The sequence below is a fragment of the Micropterus dolomieu genome, linkage group LG22 (genome assembly GCF_021292245.1).
Source record: "Micropterus dolomieu isolate WLL.071019.BEF.003 ecotype Adirondacks linkage group LG22, ASM2129224v1, whole genome shotgun sequence".
NCBI lineage: Eukaryota > Metazoa > Chordata > Actinopteri > Centrarchiformes > Centrarchidae > Micropterus > Micropterus dolomieu.
This window is the reverse complement of record NC_060171.1, coordinates 24,397,521-24,416,457: the sequence shown is the minus strand read 5'-3', so window position 1 is coordinate 24,416,457 and position 18,937 is coordinate 24,397,521. Positions and strand designations below refer to the sequence as shown.

General features: G+C 41.0%; 1 protein-coding gene across 3 annotated transcripts in view; it reads left to right on the top strand.

Moving 5' to 3' along the window:
- Window positions 1-18,937, top strand: part of abcc8 (ATP-binding cassette, sub-family C (CFTR/MRP), member 8) — an 82,550-nt gene that overhangs the window by 30,838 nt on the left and 32,775 nt on the right. For all 3 annotated transcript variants that reach the window (XM_046036203.1, XM_046036206.1, XM_046036205.1), the window contains exons 5-12: window positions 866-1,108; window positions 6,826-7,014; window positions 10,281-10,445; window positions 10,530-10,685; window positions 14,544-14,678; window positions 15,643-15,805; window positions 16,529-16,569; window positions 17,187-17,332. In XM_046036203.1, the coding sequence (XP_045892159.1) occupies window positions 866-1,108; window positions 6,826-7,014; window positions 10,281-10,445; window positions 10,530-10,685; window positions 14,544-14,678; window positions 15,643-15,805; window positions 16,529-16,569; window positions 17,187-17,332 (1,238 nt within the window). The remainder of the gene's footprint in view (window positions 1-865; window positions 1,109-6,825; window positions 7,015-10,280; window positions 10,446-10,529; window positions 10,686-14,543; window positions 14,679-15,642; window positions 15,806-16,528; window positions 16,570-17,186; window positions 17,333-18,937) is intronic.

The window sequence follows — 18,937 nt, the reverse complement described above, 5'->3', positions numbered from 1 at the left end:
AGCTCATGAGAAATTCAATTGTTCTTGTATTTATATGATCAAAAATTGCTTTTTTTAAATTCATAGTTATAATTCGATATTAGTAAGTCATTTTGTTGCATTGCATTTTCAATAATCCTATAATCCAATAGTTCACTCAAATTCCACTAATTAATACACTACAAAACATGAAGTTGCAAAACATAATTGGTGAATATTATTCTTTGCTTGACCCATTTTCAAACAAAGCCATGAAAATAGAATATTATGATTATGTAATTATATCATGAATTAACATAATTTGTGTTTATAAATAGGACAGAGTTTAGAAACGTTCTGTGGTAATTCATCTGCCAGTCACTAACCTACTTTCCATAAAGCTTAAAAATACACATTACTCATCTCTGTTTCACTGCCTTCATATGATAGACTGTGAAGCTACATTTCACTGCTCTATATATATTTTTTTTGTTCGATTCTGTCAACCATTTTTACTGTAAAAGCTCCAGTCTGATAGTTGTAAAAGTAAAACATCCAAAAGATATGTTCACCATGAACAGTTGCCATAGTGATACAGTATCAGACAACCTGTAATTAATATACAGTAGAGACAATTTATCTTTCGGCAGCAATAATGAATCCCACTTACAAAGAGTGTGGTAACTGTCATATCCATTGTGTTGTAGCTCTCATATGCAGTATGGAGAAAATTATAATTATGAATTCCATAGATGTTGTCACAAATGAGTTAAATGTTTCGATTTCATTGAATGTTTTATCAGAGTTTTTTGTTTTTAACTTCACCCCTGGTATCAGGTCACTGTAGACGACACAGAGAGTTGGATAATAAATCAAACTTATCTTTCTGTCCTTCCTTCTCTTACAGCGCTACATGTGTTTCGCCGACCCGACAGAGGTGAAGCCTCCCGAGGATCTCCAGGACCTCGGGGTTCGTTTCCTGCAGCCTTTTGTCAATCTGTTGTCCAAAGCCACCTACTGGTGGATGAACACCTTCATTACCTCCGCTCACAGACGACCCATCGATCTCAAGGGTATCGGCAAACTGCCCATCGCAATGAGAGCCCTCACCAACTACATGAAGCTACGCAAAGCCTTTGAAAACCAGAAGGTTAGTGCACCGACTGACTGGGTAACTGTTTGCAGTCTTTGTGAAATGTTTTGTGAACGGTTCATCTGCAGCCCATAGTACGAGAAGGCATTAAAACACACACAACTCAATACAAGGTAAAGAGTATTATGTGCATGAATATGCAGTGCCATTTTCCACCATGTGCGTTTGCAGAGAAACTGTTGGCCTCCCGTTCGTTCTGACATGCAATACATTTTCACAAGATCTTTTAATATGTGGGAGATGAGTCCCAAGTTTAATATTTGATGACAAAAGCATCACTCTCTTATTTGCGTCATTGGTGTTGAATAAATTAAGATGGATGAGGCTCTGGTGCAGATGGCAACAAAAAGTAACAGAAGATGATCTCTATGTTGATGATAATACTGGGCTGTTTATCAGATGAGCTCTAGTTTCTGTCAGAAGTGAAATGTTTAAGCATTTTGTAGACAAATACCAAAGCAAAAATGTGCGTGTTAAGGATATTTATGTTATTTTAAGCAAACATACTTGGGAGAACCAGATTATGAAATAGGTGAAAAACTGCTGTCTCTGTCCAAATGTGGTGATTAACATTAAGGGATCAACTTGGATTTCCTACTCACAGACTCACAGTATTTATGTAAGAGCTTGGAGTGCAGCTTGTTTGGCTCCTTATGGCCCTTCTTCAATTTATTTTGAGGCCATTTGTTAGTTTAAGTGTCTTAATAAATCTTGTTGAATTGTCACTCTAACATGCGCATGAAGTGATCTGGGAATCTGGGAAGTGTTCTCATAAAAAAGTTCATCTCTGTCCCGTGGTGACTGATCTCCGGCTGAACTGGGATCATTAAACTGTATTCAGACGTCACAGAGATGATTGGTCAATAGCATAAACACAGACACGTCACACTGCCTTTAAACATATACACACGATCAAGCTTATTCTTTCTATCTCAGTCCTGTAAAGTCGTATTTTATTTAGAATAACATTCAAAACATTTACCTTTATACCTTTTAGCATTATTTTTGTGTTTGTCAAATAAACAGGCATTACACTGTCTTCTTATTTTCTTCAAAACAATCCATTGTTTCCATCAAACTTATGGTGTGATTTGGCTTGAGTGTAATGTTAATTGACAGCTGTACATGTGAATTCGTTATGATTGCATTACTTAAACTCAACACAAGACTTAGCAAACCAGTGAATAAATTGTTACTTACCTGTCCAACAGAAACACTGTTGGCTCGCCGTCTGTCTTGCAGCCTTTAATTTCACAAAGGTGTCGCTTGCTTGGTTACTCTCTTTGTCTCTTCTTAGCTTCCTTCGTCAACATCTACCCATTATGTCCATAGTGGCTGCTGAGGCCGGTTATGTTGCACTCTCGCCTGCTTCTAGCGCGACACTGGTGCCGCTCTCCACCGACTGTTATTTTATGGTAGAAAAGTTAGAATTTTGCTCTGTCACTCGCCACTAGTTATAAATCTCAAGCTGATGTTAGCAAATTTACCAGATAACAGACTCAGATATTGGTAACGTTACTGTAAGTGCTCTTGTGTCGGTTGCTGTCTAGCTTTGTTGGCTAGCTTGCCATCCAGTCCCATGCTCGGTCACTCTCTAGTTTTATCTTCTTCGCTTCCTCTGATAACATCTTCTGTCTTTTCGCAGCATCTGCCATGATATTCATACTGACCATACCGAGCTAGCTTCTTCTAAAGAACTCACATTGTACATTCTATAATTTTTGCTTCTTCATATACAGTAGCTAGCTTGCTGAAGAGTCTTGTTGCTGTGTGACATGGTGCCGTTAAGGATTATGCCGTTGTCTTCATACATTTCCTTCCCGGGATTCCAATGTAACATAGTGCAGTAGCAGTATGCAGACATTTGTTCACCCTATTACAAGTCAGTGTATAATCAAAATGATTTTGAAGCTGTTATTTTTGGTTAAAATTACTACATAATGTTGCCTTATACTCATATTAAATTCTAAATGAAGAGTGTTGTTCCAAAATGTATTAGCTGCCATTTTGAAAATGAAACAATACCCTCTATAAAATTAAATAATGATATATTAAAAATTGTTTTAGTTCCTCCTCTTCTTTAGCAAAAATTGATGCTTCGGCTAGTTTGTAACACTTCCTAGAAAGCTGGAATGTAAGATATAATATTTATGATGATGTAGTCTGTTTGGTAGAGGATTAAACAGGCTGACGAAACAGCTTTTGTTCCTTCATCTTTTTCCAGCCTGCTTGTGGATCACTGCTCACGCTCTGAGGCAGTGTTCTTCCAGTCTTATTAATGCAGTCTAAACTGGGGATGTTTCCTCGTGCTCTTCCTTCTTTCCGCTCTCTGTCTGACTTTTGCAGCACGTGTCAGGGGTTGGCGGTGAAGGGCCTCCTCTACAGGGTCATTATTTTCCAGGGTTTGGAAGGTCACAGAGATTCGTCACTGCTGCGTGTGCGTCCGGTGTGAACGCAACCCCACTTCCTTCCGGCAGGAGCGAGGGATGAGAGAGATTAAGAGATCCCACCGGAGAGGTTGGGGGAGGGGGGGCATTTAGAGGAGAGTCTGGAAGCACAGGGTCTTTTCCATTCTACTGTGAACGAGGCGACATCCCGACCCCTGCGGGGTGAAAGCACTGCACTTCATGGGAAGCTAGTTTCTATCTGCTTGTGTGAGAATGAAATGTCCTCCTTCCATCTCATTTGAACCCAAGGTAGAAAGAAAGGATGTTTGTGTGTGCGTGTGTGTGTGTTTAACGGTCACAGTGACACGTTTCATATGAAGGCTGCGTTTCAACATGAGCTCAAATGGAAACTTAGAGACCCATAATAGACATCACATCTGTTCTCACAGTTTTGAGAATGACTCGTGTTAACAGAAATGTGTCACACACACACACACACACACACACAAACACACACAGTAAAACATTTTCTGGGATTGTTTACTGCACCATGACAGTCCAGATGTTTTCCTGATTATTGCTAACTGTCTAACTGAACAAAGATGTTGTGTTGTTTGTGAAATTAATATATTTTGGATGTTACATATCAATGTAAAGGAAGATCAGGAGCTCTTGCAGTCTGCCTTGACAATCTATTCAATTGTCAAAGTAGTTTTTAATGTTTAATCAGAATCAGAATCAGCTTTATTTGCCAGGTATATGTACGAGGAATTTGACTCTGGATTATACAATGCTCACGATATGCTTACTTATACAATAATACAATAATGCACTAATACAATATAGAGAACACATCAATACACACTATAAACAAAACAAAATAGGCAGATTGAGAAAATAGTGCAATGAGCAGAGTGCAAAGGATGCAGGAGTAAATTATTATTATCATTATTGTAATTATTATTGTTATGTACATGCCGGAGGTGGATGTGATATACAGGTATACATACACATACATGCATACATGTACAGATGTACACAGTGCAAAGGATGCTGGAATAAATAAGTATTATGTGCAGGTGTTGAGGTACTTGAGGTAGGTGGATTTGGTACACAGTATATACAATATAACAATATGAACAGTCTTAAATATAAAATGATGAATAAATAATAAGTGGAAACCAGTAAACAGGTGGCGGATTAGAGGCAGAGTTACTGGGTTATTGCAAAGGAATTGTTCCTTACACTGTGGGTCAGAGTCAGCTGAGTGATGGCTTGTGGGGAAAAAAACTCTTCCTGGGTCTGTTGGTTTTGGCGTACAGTGCTCTGTACCGCCTACCAGAGGGGAGAAGCTGGAACAGGTTGTGTCCGGGGTGAGATGGATCAGCAGTGATGTTTCCTGCCTGTTTCCTGTATCTGGAAATGTGTAAGTCCGGAATGGAGGGCAGGTTGGCACCTATGATCTTTTTTGCAGTCCTGACTGTCCATTGTGTCTGCTCTTGTCCTTTTGGTGGCAGATCCAAACCAGACAGTGATGGACGTGTAGAAGTGGATCAGCTTCTTGATGTGATATGTCAGTGTTGGGCTCCCACTTTAGGTCCTGGGATATAGTGGATCCCAGAATCATGAAGGATTCCACAGCAGACACAGGGCTGTTGGGCAGAGTGGTGGGGGCTCCTCCTGAAGTCCACGATCATCTCCACAGTTTTGAGCGTGTTAAGCTCTAGGTTGAGAGAGCCAGCTGATCAAGCTTCCGTCTGTAGGCCGACTCCTCACCATCCCGGATGAGGCAGATGACTGTTGTGTCGTCAGCGAACTTCAGGAGTTTGACAGATGGATCTCCTGAGGTGCAGTTGTTGGTGTAGAGGGAGAAGAGCAGGGAGAGCACACACCCCTGGGGGGCGCCAGTACTAATAGTTTGGGTGCTGGATGTGATGTTCCCCAGTCTCACCTACAGACTCCTGTCAGTCAGGAAGTTTGTGATCCACTGACAGGTGGAGCCTGGCACAGTGAGCTCGGTGAGTTTGGTGCTGAGGATGTCTGGGATGATGGTGTTGAACACCGAGCTGAAGTCCACGAACAGGATCCTTGCATGAGTCCCTGGAGAGTCGAGGTGTTGCAGGATGTAATGCAGTCCCAAGTTGACTCCATCATCCACAGACCTGTTAGCCCTGTACGCAAACTGCACGGGGTCCAGCAAGGGGCCTGTAATGTCCTTCAGGTTGGCCAACACCAGTCTTTCAAAGGACATCATGATCTGTCAGGGCGACAGGCCTGTAGTCATTTAATCCAGAGATGGAGGGTTTTTCAGACAGGATGGTGACACACCGTCTGGACCAGGAGCCTTCCCGATCTTCTGCCTCTGGAAGAGCTGGCGCACATCCTCTTCACAGATCATGAGTGCAGGTGAGAGGTCAGAGAGGGGGGGTGTCAGCATGGCAGAGGGGGAAGGTGATTGTTTGAAGATGGTGTTGGGGTGGGGGAGAGGTGTGACTGTGGGCTTCTCAAACTTACAATAGAAACCATTCAGCTCGTCAGCCAGTCGTTGAGTACCAGCAGTGTTGGGGGATGGTCTCCTGTAGTTAGTGAGTGTCCACAGGCCTCTCCACACTGATGCAGGGTCAATGGCTGTGTAGCTGTTTCCTATCTTTTCAGCGTAGCTCCTCTTTGCTGCTTTGATCTCTTTAGTCAGTGTGTTCCTGGCCTGGTTTAAGATTTCCTTTTGTCATCTGAAGTCATTTGAAAACCCTAAATCTGTTTTCACTTGCTGTACATTCCTTGTCCTCTGTATCACCATCATTTTCCAACATCATTAATTATTCAACATGACTTCACTGTAAAACTCGCCATAATCACCGCATCCCATGATGCAGCAGCAGCAGTGGGGATGGGAACGCAGAACTTGACCTCATTTTGCAGGTTTCTGTTGCAGTGGTAGCCAGACTCCGAATGTATTGATTCAACTTTTATTGGATTTATTGTCTAAACTAGTTACTTTTTCTTCTGTTGTGCTGCCAGCTCAGAGTCACGGCTGTGTATAATGTTTGGTGTTATGAATTATCCAGGGAAAGAAATAACCAACCAATTTACTCCAGCAGCCATCTTCATCACACTAATGGAACAATTTGTCACTGAAAGATGGTGATTTATATTTATTATGCCATGGTGTAATTTAGATTTTAGTAATCCAAAGTCTTTAAAGTAGACACCATTGTTATGTTAATTAGCTGTATTCAGAAAACAACATTGAATCTCTGAATGTGATTTCATTTCTCAACGTGCTGATCTGTGCCCACCTCTGTCCCCTGTCTCTTGATCTTCCCTCAGAGCCCTCAGGGCATAGCACCTCAGGGCCCAAAGTTGATCTGGCAGGCCTTGAGGAAAGCGTTCGGCAGACCTCTCATCCTCAGCATCACATTCCGCTTTCTGGCCGACCTGCTGGGCTTTGTCGGCCCTCTCTGCATCTCTGGCATCGTCCACCACATCAGCAAGGACAACCGCACCATTCAGCAGCCGGTGAGGGGTCAAGCATACAGCCATGCACACAGTGGCACCCCCAGGGTAGCCAGATGGGGCCACTGAAAATCCTGGGGTGGCACACTAAACCAAAACCCATAAATTCTATTATGCCCTATATAGACTAGTTGAATACTACGTAAAAATATGAGTTAAGGAATCACAGACTGAATTACTTTGGTTTCTTATTTTACAGTTAATGTTAGGCCTACTAGTTGTCTAATGTCCGTGCACTAAAACCAGTTCAATTTACATTCCATGAAAATCCTGTTTAATGTATTAGCTCTATGTGTTAGGTAATTAATTGTTCTTTAAATAGGCTAGTTGACCTTTTCCTTAAAAAGACAAATACAGCATTTATTTGTAGGAGTGTATTGACGGGGAGGAACAAAACATTTACTGGGAACAAGTCTACTCAAGATTACAGACATCATGGAGCTTAAATATATATATTTTTTCAATTCAAATTGAAATTTACGATATCTGTCTGTATAGAGTTGTGTAATTATTTATTAACATACTATTTCGTAAGTTTGGTGTTATTCTTGTTACAAACAACTACGATAGTTATTCTTGAAATATCCCACTTTTTAACCACCAATTTGACCAGTGTCATATTTATATGTAAAAATAGTGGGGCACCAACCATTTCAAAATATAGATACCAGTAAAACTACCATACTCTCTCTTGCTTCTGTGTTTTTTAACATGTCAACAAACAGCATGGCTCCACAAAACAGCGCGCGAGAGAAGTTTATTTACACAAGTTACAGTATCACTGTCACAAACCTAAATTAAGAATGCAATATTTAAGCCGACACTACCAAGCTCAGAACAAATGAGCCTACAGGGCCATAAGCAAACAGCAGTGAGCTCAACACCGCTGAAGTCAACAAGGACGCGCACAACGTTTTAGGGATCCAGAGATCCTGCAATCATAATGGAAAGAATGTCCGCCAATATATATCCCATTCCCAGCTCTGTACCTTTCATACAGCGCAGCGAGCCAGCATATTGGCCTAATAATCCCGAATAATAAACCACCATGAACGTGGCTATATGACAACAACATTATGAAAACAACCGTAAGCCGTAGCCTAGTCTCAGCTAGTCTCAACGGATCCAGCACAACAATTTTCCCATGCAGGGACCAGCAGCAGAGTTAGGATGATAAAAGTTGCTTTCACTCACCACAGAAAGGTGGCACAGTGGTTTTTCCTCTGGGCAAACTTCTGGACGACTCTGAAGTTTTTCAGACAGTCCGCTGACTCGTTGTGCCCCCGCAGTGTTTGTTATTCCTGTAGCAATGTTTACCCTTCTAAGTAACATTGAGCCCAGTTTCATAGCATCGTCCAGATGAATTCCGCTGTTCTCACGTTTTGCAGGCTCCAGTGTTCTTCCGCTTAGCTTGCTGTTAGCGATGGTGCTAACCTGTTGCTGTCTGCAGACTATTAGCTCTCACACACAGTACAATACACATAACTGTGTAGCAGTGTGACAGACTTATTATAAACTAGCCAGGCTACTAACTGTCTCTGTACATTAATTAAATTACACTTCTTCTGCAGGTGGTCGCTACCTCCAAAGAAAACACACACATTTGGCACAACACTGGTGTACTCCGCTCTGCTCTGCCTGTTAGTCCAACCCCTTAACCAGTCACAATTTTAGAAATGTGATTGCCATCTACATGGACAAATCAGAGGCCTCTCCTAAAATAAACATCATAGTCTGTCACAGCTCAGGGTCAGAGGTTACCCTCTTAAAGTGACAGAGCCTAATATGACAACACTTGTATGCTGCTATTCACCTTTTAACTCAAACCAAGGGTTACATACTATATACAGTATATAGCATTTTATACATATGCTCCGTTCTTAGGGTGGCCGTGCCCCATGAACACATTTGTAATAGAGATATATTTTAGTGAGAGGACAGGTGAAATGCAGACTTTGTATATTGAATGATTTAAAAGTTACTTTGAAGAATTTTTACATGATTGTAGCCTCGTAAATGATTCCAATGGCATCCATTTTTGTTTGCAGAAAAATTAAACAATGCTGTCTCATCTTTGTTTCATTCTCTGGTTAAAGGGGGTAAGTTTCTCCAAAATTTTACCCCCTTCAGCGGCTGTTTCTTTCTCCATCTCTTTCTTAATGACATGGTTGGCAGAAATATCAGAGTAACCTGCAATAACCACTTGAATGCAACATGAGACATAACCAGTGGTCTAGGCACTGGTTGGTACAGTATTTTCAAGTTTACTGTCTCTGAGGAAATGTGTAGTGTAGAGACCGGGATGTTGTCAAAATTCAACAGAGAATTGAAACAATTATCAAGAAACAGACCAACACAGCTTCAACTGACATGACTGAGATGTCAAATGGCTCCTCCTCTCAAAGGTCTCAGTTACAGTTTGATGAGACGTTTGTGATGCTCTCTCTCCCCAGTGCACCTGCATCTGGTGTACAAATTTAGTCCTCGTCAAATATTGATATTGCTGCTGTAGCGGTCAGATTCCACACAGGACAAACTGTCACTCAGGCCTTCTTCTGTAAGAATACCTCTTCGTTTATTTGTTTGAGAGACATCCATGCAAGTCAGTTGGATATAACAAGTGAATTTGTAAATGGTACAAAGACTTGTCAAGCACTTAAAGTAAATGCTCTCGACTACGCGGCAGTGTGAAGACAAGGCTGAAAAGAGGGCTGTTTGTAAAATAGTGACAATCTGAGGAAACAAAACTGTAACAAGACTGTATTTCTGCATCTTAGAGATTGAGTGAGAAATGTGCTATTGTGAGTGGGATGAGACAGACCCAAGTTAAATCTCAAGGATGACTGGATGTGGAGTTTCTAATCAATAATTTGTCATCCCTCCTGTGTGAATGATCTCTACAGTACCTGATGCAGAATAAATTAATTTTTGAGAGAGAAACAGTATCCGTGTCCTACAGTTGAACCTCATTCTTCTCTGGTTTCCTGCTTACACTCCACATAGTTTGATTGAGTTTCACACTCTGCAGTACTCGGTACTGCAGCCTGCTGGGAGATGGAAATTATTAATTTTAAATGGATACTGTTGCCCTTCACTTTTGAAGTGATGAACAGGAACAATTTTGGTTGAAATTCATCACTGACAGAAACTCTCTAGGTTAAATCCAATCCTGCAGAGTTCTGTGCAATTGACCTTGCTCAGGTCCTTGTCTGACTAACAATGAGACCGGTCAATATCTCCCCCTGCTCCTTTCCTGTCCGTGCTTCCAGGTGAGGTTGCTGGGGATCTATTTCATTTCCTCCAAGGAGTTTCTGGAGAATGCATATGTGCTGGCAGTGCTGCTCTTCTTCGCCCTGCTCCTGCAGAGGACGTTCCTCCAGGCTTCCTACTATGTAGCCATAGAAACAGGCATCAACCTGCGTGGGGCCATACAGGTATGGCGTTACAGGAATACATATAACATGTGACGTGTGATGAAAACAGTTGGATGGATCTGAATGTGGTTGTCCTCTCCCCAGACAAAAATCTACAACAAGATCATGCGTCTGTGCACCTCCAACATGTCCATGGGCGAGTTGACTGTTGCTCAGATCTGCAACCTGGTTGCAATAGATACCAACCAGCTCATGTGGTTCTTCTTCCTCTGTCCCAACCTGTGTGCCATGCCAGTACAGGTAAGAAACATGTTTGACTACATATTACCTTTGTGTTAAACTTAAGCTGTGGGTTTATTACACAGAATGTTTATTTACACTCACTTGTGTGCTGTGTTGTGCTCCATGTTGTCTTTATTATTGTATATGATGAGGTGCATTGTGTTTGTATTTTCCCATCAGGCTCATAGATTCACTGCAAATGTGTGCAGTCGATAACAAGCCTGTGACCTTTATGTGTTGTAATGCTATGGGTAATTCATGACAGTGGGCCTACCATATAATCAATGTTGTTATACATAAACCATGATGTCCTCTGGAGGGTTTTTTCTCCTCTCTTTTGTTTCTCTCTCTCTCACTCTCTCTCTCTATCTACCTGCCTCATATTTTTTTATTTGTATACACTTGCCAGTGGAGGAACATGGAGATCTTTGCTTTGGGAAAGTAGAAATAGCTGTCGCAACTAAGAATGTTTTAATGGAAAAACAATTTCATGGGTTGTGTAGTTGTCTGGCCAACTCAAAATTTAATTAATAATCCTTATTGTCAACGTTACCCTACCGGGTTATGAATTTTACAGTGGGCTTATATTTATTCTCATTTCAGTTCAGGGGAGCTGTCATGTTGTCCATCTTTATATACAGCCTATGGCATAAACACAGCCAAAAATCTTTGCAATGCTAAATCAAGCGCCAAATGAAAAACATTAATCGTATAGTTATGTGCAAAATTGAATAATGAATTCTAAAGTAGTGTATTGTCCATCCATCCACCCATCCATTGTCAACCGCTTATCCTGCGTACAGGGTGGCGGGGAAGTAGTGTATTGTGCACTTTTAATTTAAATGTACTGCTATATACACAAAAGTGCAATAACATGTGGTTTGCAAACACTTTAAACAAATAATGTGCTTTTTACCAGCAGTATTCACTTTTCACAGTAGAAAATCTGTTTTCTTGAATTTTTTTTTCTGAACAGGTATCAGCAGAAACATTTTTCTGTTATCAGGGACCAGCATAAACAGTCTGTGTTCAGTAGCAAGTGTCCCTGTTAGAGTGAGGGGAAGTGGTCGCCTCACGCACACACCCACCCGCTGCCGAAGTTGATTTGTCTTGAAGTTTTTGTACGCGATGCGCAGCACAAATCATTGGAAGAGAGACTGATCCTCGCTGTGTGTGAGTTTCCAGAATATATTACTTTTTACTAACTTAAGTTAAATAGGCGTAGCGCACAGAAGCTGTTGCCATGGTTACATGGTTAGAGCACCTGCCGTTTCCTCGCGCTGTCTCCTGTTCACCAGAGGAAAGAGCAACCCCGCAGGGCCAAGCAAATACGTTGTTATTTTAAGAACGTTCCTAAGATAGACATCTTCCCCAACACTAATCAGCATGCAGTGTGTAGCTATCCACTTCGCTATGGCATTTGATTGCTTGTCTTGCTTTTGTTCGTCTACTTCTCATACATGCTGCATCCAGCGGAGTCTGCCGAAGCCTCCACTGCTTGTTTGGGAGGGTGATTTGCAGGCTGATCAACTTCCCACCCCTCCTGTGACCCCATGGTTTACTGTATGTGTATTCAGAGCCAGTGAGCAACAAACTTTCAAAATAATAATAATAATAATAACTGCGTTAACATGCGATAAAATTGTCAGCGTTAATTAATTAATGCGTTAACGCAATAATAACACGTTAACAAGACAGAACCAGGCTGTGTTACAACCTTCAGTAGCAGTAGCACCAGCACCTGCTTGCCTGCTAACACAGGGCTTGTGCAGTTACAGTGATCTCAAATCTTAGCTCTTTATTTTTGTTGCAGCTTCTAGTTATCTTTGAATCCCCAGTGTTTTTCAATTAAGTGACTGCACTGAGATTAGCCCCTTTTGTCACTTCACACTATACATGAAACAGTTTGCAAAATCATCTCTCAGCAGAAACCAGCTCTGTTCTTCGTCTTACTAACCTTTTAGCGTACAGTGTGGCCAGTATTGGGTCCTTAACACAGCATAGCCATGTGGACAGCGAGCCAGCATGCACAGAACCAGGAAACCAACTCTTTTAAATTGAATGCAATCATTTTAATGTTACCAATTCCACCTGTTAAGATAAGCCAGAAGCTGTGCTGTGAAAAAAGGTGTGTTATCTATCAGAGGCTCGGTAGACTTGAGCTGCCAGCTAATATTGCTCATGTACTGTGTAAACAAAACACATGACTCTTTTGCTCAGTGTTTTCTATTTCTCTAATTTCCATGTCATCTTTAATGTTCATTAAATTCAAAGCGTTTGCAATTAATCAGGAAATAAATGGTTTGACGCTGCTTATTGAATTGCTTTCACGTGAGATAATCTCCAAATACAGAAAAATGCATATTGGTATGTATCTAGAGAGAAGACTGTTGTGCCTACCCTGTTTTTAATCATGCTAGGAGTGTGGCTCTAGCGATGGCAATTTTGGTCCAATCTCACCACTTTGGTCCAGACTGGAAAATCTCAACAGCTATTTGATGGGTTACCATGAAATTTAGTAGAGATATTCTTGTTCCCCTCAGAATGAACTGCAATCTCTTTTGTGATCCCTTGACTTTTTATAGGCAGGAGCACCACCAGTCTGTCAATTAGTATTTACTTATCCTGTAAAATATATCGACATCTACAAGATAGATTAGCACAGAATTTTGTACAGGCATTCACAGTTTCCAATGGATGAATCTTAATTACTTTTGATTTCTTTTTTAAATTATCACTACCTGTAAACCTAATGACATCACCATCAGCCTCAGCTTTGTGCTAAACCAAGATGGTGTACATAGACATAATATCAGCTAAACATTATCATGTCAGCATTGTCACTGTGAAAATGTCAGCAATCTGATGTTAACTTTTAATTCAAACCATCACTCCAAATATAGCCGCTAGCATGGTTGTAGACGCATAGTCCTGTTAGACCTCCCAAAAGGTCAGTCGCAGTGTTTCTTGAGGTGCTGAGGGAAATATCGCAGTTAGGAAGCAGTCTGGCGAATTAGCGGGAGTGACTGTACTGTATGTAACTGTAAGCAGCATGGAGCTTTTTAAAAACAACACACACTTCAGGTGTGATTCATGTGAGAAGCTGAAAGAAACTGTGTGGGATTGGTGGCTCCGCAACATTGCCATGCCAAAAGCCAGGGTTACATATGACTCACTACTAAGAGGCAGCCACTGTAAAAAGGTATTATTACAAAGGAAATAAAAACAAATCATGCTGTCATCCCTCTTGTCTCCAGTAGCACATATTATCCTGTGACAGATGAAGGAGAGGGCGTGTGAGTGAGTGTCACATCCATCTCCTTCTGGTTCTGTGTGTCCTGGGGATTTCAGAATCCGGCATGCTTTCAGTGTGATGCCAAAGATGGTGGGTGGTGGGAAAGCAGCCAAGGACAGGTGGAAACATGACTCATCTCTGTTGTAAAAAGGGAGAGGAGAGGATGTTAAAAGCTTAATTTTCAAACACATTCAGGTTTGAGCGTTTAACTGACTGACCGATGCTGGAGTTAACAGCTGTGTATTTGAAATCCAGGATCTTGTCTAAAACATGCTATGTTCCTCCGCTTGTAAGCTTGTGTGTATGAATACAGCACATCCATATATTCATAGCAGGTATCAGAAGTGAGGGTTTTAAGCTCTCTGTCACTTCCTTGCATCTCCTTGCATGTATGCTGGTGCCCTTAGTATCCTCAAGGTCACTGCTTCTCACAAAGTTGTGCACTGTGGTAATATGGTTTTCACAAGGAGCGATGTGTGACTGCAGATTGCCTCTTTGGAAATCCTGTATGCCTCCTTTTTCTCTCTACAAGGTTAATGTCTCTTCTTTTTTCTGTCTTTCTCTGTATCTTCCACTCTCAGATTGTTGTGGGAGTGATCATGCTCTACTACCTCTTGGGAATCAGTGCCTTGATTGGAGCGACCGTCATCGCTGTGTTAGCTCCTGTACAATACTTTGTGGCCACCAAGCTTTCCCATACACAAAAGAGCACTTTGGTGAGTTGCTTCTATTGGCCCTTTGAAAGAGATGCAGCACTGTTTGCGAGTATTTGTATGTGTTTTTAGACATGTTGGCATGTGCAATGTCTGTCGGTCACACTCAGTTGATCTCTTAGTCCACCACTTTTCTCCAGGCTGAAGGTTAAATATTTCACTTTTCCTCTAAAATATCTCACCATCTCCTGATAGATTGGTACACAGCCTCACAGAGCTAGTGTCTGTGAATGTGAGTGCTAATGTGAGTGGGCTCTGACCTGTCTCTGTTTCAAAGAGGTCATGCAGAACTTTGCAAACAGAGTCAATATTAGTGTAATGAAGTGGATGTAATGATGGTGTTAAGCATGATGTCACATGCTTCTCTTTCTCTCAAATACACACACATACAGACACACTTAGCTAGACACCTGTATCAGGTCTACTGTTTCATTCACTGAAACTGTGGAGCATGATTTTATACCAGTGAAAAACACTTTCCTATGAAGGTTTAGTTCATTTGCTTGGAAAGGCTGAAAGTTTGTACTCTCGTTTACAGCAGAAATTATACTTGGATCGGAGGATTATGTTTGTATTGGAGGCTGTATTAGAGAGCTGATCTGACTGTACAGTTTAAATCTAATCTTGCTCGTCTTCCTTGAAGGTTATGGGGAGTGAATACCAGTCCCTCCAGTCAATATATGATCAATCTGTTCTCAGCCAAGCACAGAGAATACTGTCCGACCCATCTCAAATTCTCCACGCCGAGTATGAGCTCTTACCCTCTGGCAGACTACATAGAATAGCCCAATGTAAACTCAAACGTTTTAGATTTCCCTACAGGGACAATAAAGTGTATAGTATCGTATCATTATCTTAATTGTATCACAACATTTGTGTCGCTTTCGGGCTGCAACTCTTATAGTTCATCTGTCCTTGATGTATCAGATAATGGTTGTGTAATCAAGGTCTCCCTTCCCACTTGCAGGAATACTCCAGTGAACGACTAAAGAAGACCAATGAGCTGCTGCGGGGCATCAAGCTGCTGAAGCTGTATGCCTGGGAGCACATCTTCTGTGACAGCGTGGAGGAGACCAGGGGCAAAGAGCTCATCAGCCTGCAAGCCTTTGCTCTTTACACATCCATATCTAGTAAGGCACAAACTCTGGATACGCAGGAGGTCAAGGTGGATGGATGGTTCAAACAAACACAGGACTTTCACCCAGGAGACCGCTGTTTATGTCCTGTGTGAAACCAAATGTCAACATTGACGTATCTTAACTTTTGTACCTACATACCTTCCCAGTACATAAGTCATCACTGCACATTATAATCACTCAGTACTTTGTTTTCCATATATTATCCTCTATATCTTCTTCCAAGCTATCAGATGAACAGTAGCTGCAGTTTGTGGGCCTTCAGTCCCATTATAGACTGTGTCCAATCTAAAATCAATAATTACATATTTAAGAAGAGTGAGCAATCAAAGATTCCTCCTTGACAATTTTTGTAAGAGTAATCGAACACTCAATTTGACCATTAACGCAGTTCTAGGACTACACTTTCACTGTAGTAACAAAGTTTTTATAGATCTGTGCAATCTTTAGATCATGTTTCATGATGTTTTGAATTACACAGTTGTCAATATTGAATAACAAATAATAACAACAAGGCAGAGAAAAGCAAGCATGGCGAGAAGCAAATGTCCTTACAAGATTGTGTTCTTTTATGCACTTGCAGACCGCTGATCCCACAGCACACCCCAGCCATGTACTATTTGAGTCTGTCTAATTGGTGGTTTTGAATGGGTTTTATGAAAACAAAAGGATGTTTAAACAAATTTTGTGAAATTTCTGTTTCTTTTCTGCTTTCAGTTTTTATGAATGCAGCTATTCCCATCGCAGCTGTGTTGACGGTGAGTTTAAATTCTAGCTCTACCATTAATTCCCCTAAATGAAAATGATTCAGTATGCTCTGCTTAGGATGAGTCTACTTAAATAGTTGTGTCTAGATGTAAACAGAGCCAAGAACTGCAGAGTGCATTCTGTTGACTTTGCCCCAGTGTGAAGGACAGAGCAGAGACAGTTGCCCGGCAGTCTGACTGCAAGATGTCTAGTGATATTTCAAGTGACACAGTGGAGGGCTCACCACACTAAATACTGTCCGTATTCATACATTTATAAGTCCTTCATGGTCGTAGACTTGAGGAATGACGAATTATATAAGTCAGAAAGACACCAAGGAGAGGGACGGTTATAAACAACAAATATGGACAAATGCCTCATCTTTGAGTTGATTTGATTTTATCGTGCTCTTCAAACTCTTGAGAGGACAACTCAAGTTTAACAGTAACTTGATGCTGACAGCCAGGGAATGACTTCTGTTTCTCTTCAAGTGGGTTTTACCTTGAAGAGGCCACGAGTGACTCAGCCAGCCAATCGAAAGTTAGCAGTTCACAGGTTTGGGGAGCTAAATCTATGTTGTTGTCACTTACTTCATTCTGGCCATTCTGTCCTCCCTGTCATCTGGCAGACGTTTGTGGTTCATGTTCACATCTCAGAGGACGCTGATCTGTCCCCAGCTGTGGCCTTTGCCTCTCTGTCCCTCTTTCACATCCTGGTCACCCCCCTCTTCCTGCTCTCCAGTGTGGTGCGCTCCACCGTCAAGGCGCTTGTTAGGTGAGAAACCCTAAGAAAAAAATGTATCCTCTTCATGCTGACTTTTACAATAAATCACAAATAATACAGTTTCATAATGTAGAGATAAACTAGGAAACACTGGTTTGTTTGTTTTTTTGAGTGTTTATTGGTTTGGAAGTTTCTGAAAATAGTCCCATTGAAGGAGATGTTAACTGAAACAACAGAAACACAACTGACAATAAGCAGAGTAGTGAAAAGCAACATGATTAGATGAAACACTTGACCTTTTCCTGCAGCAGGTGGATCAGCTGCATTATCGGATCAGCCTTTGTTTATGTAACAAAGTGCTTCATTTCTCTCTTGTCTTAGAGCACTTGTCTCTGACACTTGAACGTTGTTTATTTCAGCGATTAGCTTCCTAATTAGTTTGGGAGTCAAGACATCTGTTATGATTAGGCTCCTGCAGAGGCACAGGTCTCTCTCCCTCTTCCACCAATGCTGCATAAGTCAATAATTACCCCATCCTGTCATGCCTCTGGATATGTATACAGCTTTGCTTTTTATATATATACTGAGTCACAAAGTTATATGTTTACAGATCTATGTAGGGCAAATTAGGCCTAGCCCTTTTTTTTTTAGCTTACATGTGTTTATCTGCAGGGAGGTGTGCTCTACTGTACAAGATGACTTGATACACTGTAGGTTTAAAAAACAAAAAGCAGGACCAATTGAGAATGATGGATATACAGCGTCCTGTAGACTTAATTTGCCTAGATTAACTTTCACCAGTATCATCTTAAAAACTTTTTAAAAAACTTCAACATTGAAGAGCAAAAAATTAAAAGGGTTTGCCTGAGCTATGTAGAGAATATAAATATATAAAGTATTCACTTTGCATATATAATCAGACATCAGGGGGTAAAAATGTAATTTTCAACATTTCGCCGTTCTGTGAATATTAAATTTACATAATCTCTATACTCAGATTAATAACAAAATCAAGTATGAATGAATGTACTGCTTAACAGTTTTCTAAGGATGTCTCATAAAGTGAATGAACTCTTTTCAGACTGTACAGGCAATGAAGCCGTGACAATTTATATCCCATCATCTCTATTTTCACCTCTTAAAAATGATCAGAGAGCAGGAGTGTAATCCGTGGGGGTGATGCCACCGGCTGCTACAGGATTGCACGGACATTTTCTATATGAGCCTTTAGGAGCTAGTACAACTGTTCTGGTGTAAGCACCGTATTTTAACTAGAGTGGCTTTTCTTCCTTGAATGTGGAAGCTGCCTGTGATCCTTTGAGATGTCTATTTTTGGAATTTGTGGTCTGACATACTTTGTCAGGCACCAGTGTATATTCAGCACCGCAGTTCACTCAGTTCACTCTAAAACATGAGGAAATGTTTCTTTGTAGACGAAGAATGGGCTAACAGTATTGTAAATGCAAAGTCATTGTGCAGCTTTAAATATTTTCCATTTGGTCAGTTATTCTCATTTCATAATACTCTTGTGATGATAGGGGCACTTTTCCAATGTACAGTATTTACTGTAAGACACAGGGTTCATTGTTTACTCCTCTATGTCTTAATCCATGAGACAAATGGATACATAGATAAGTAAATTCAAAGAAATGACTT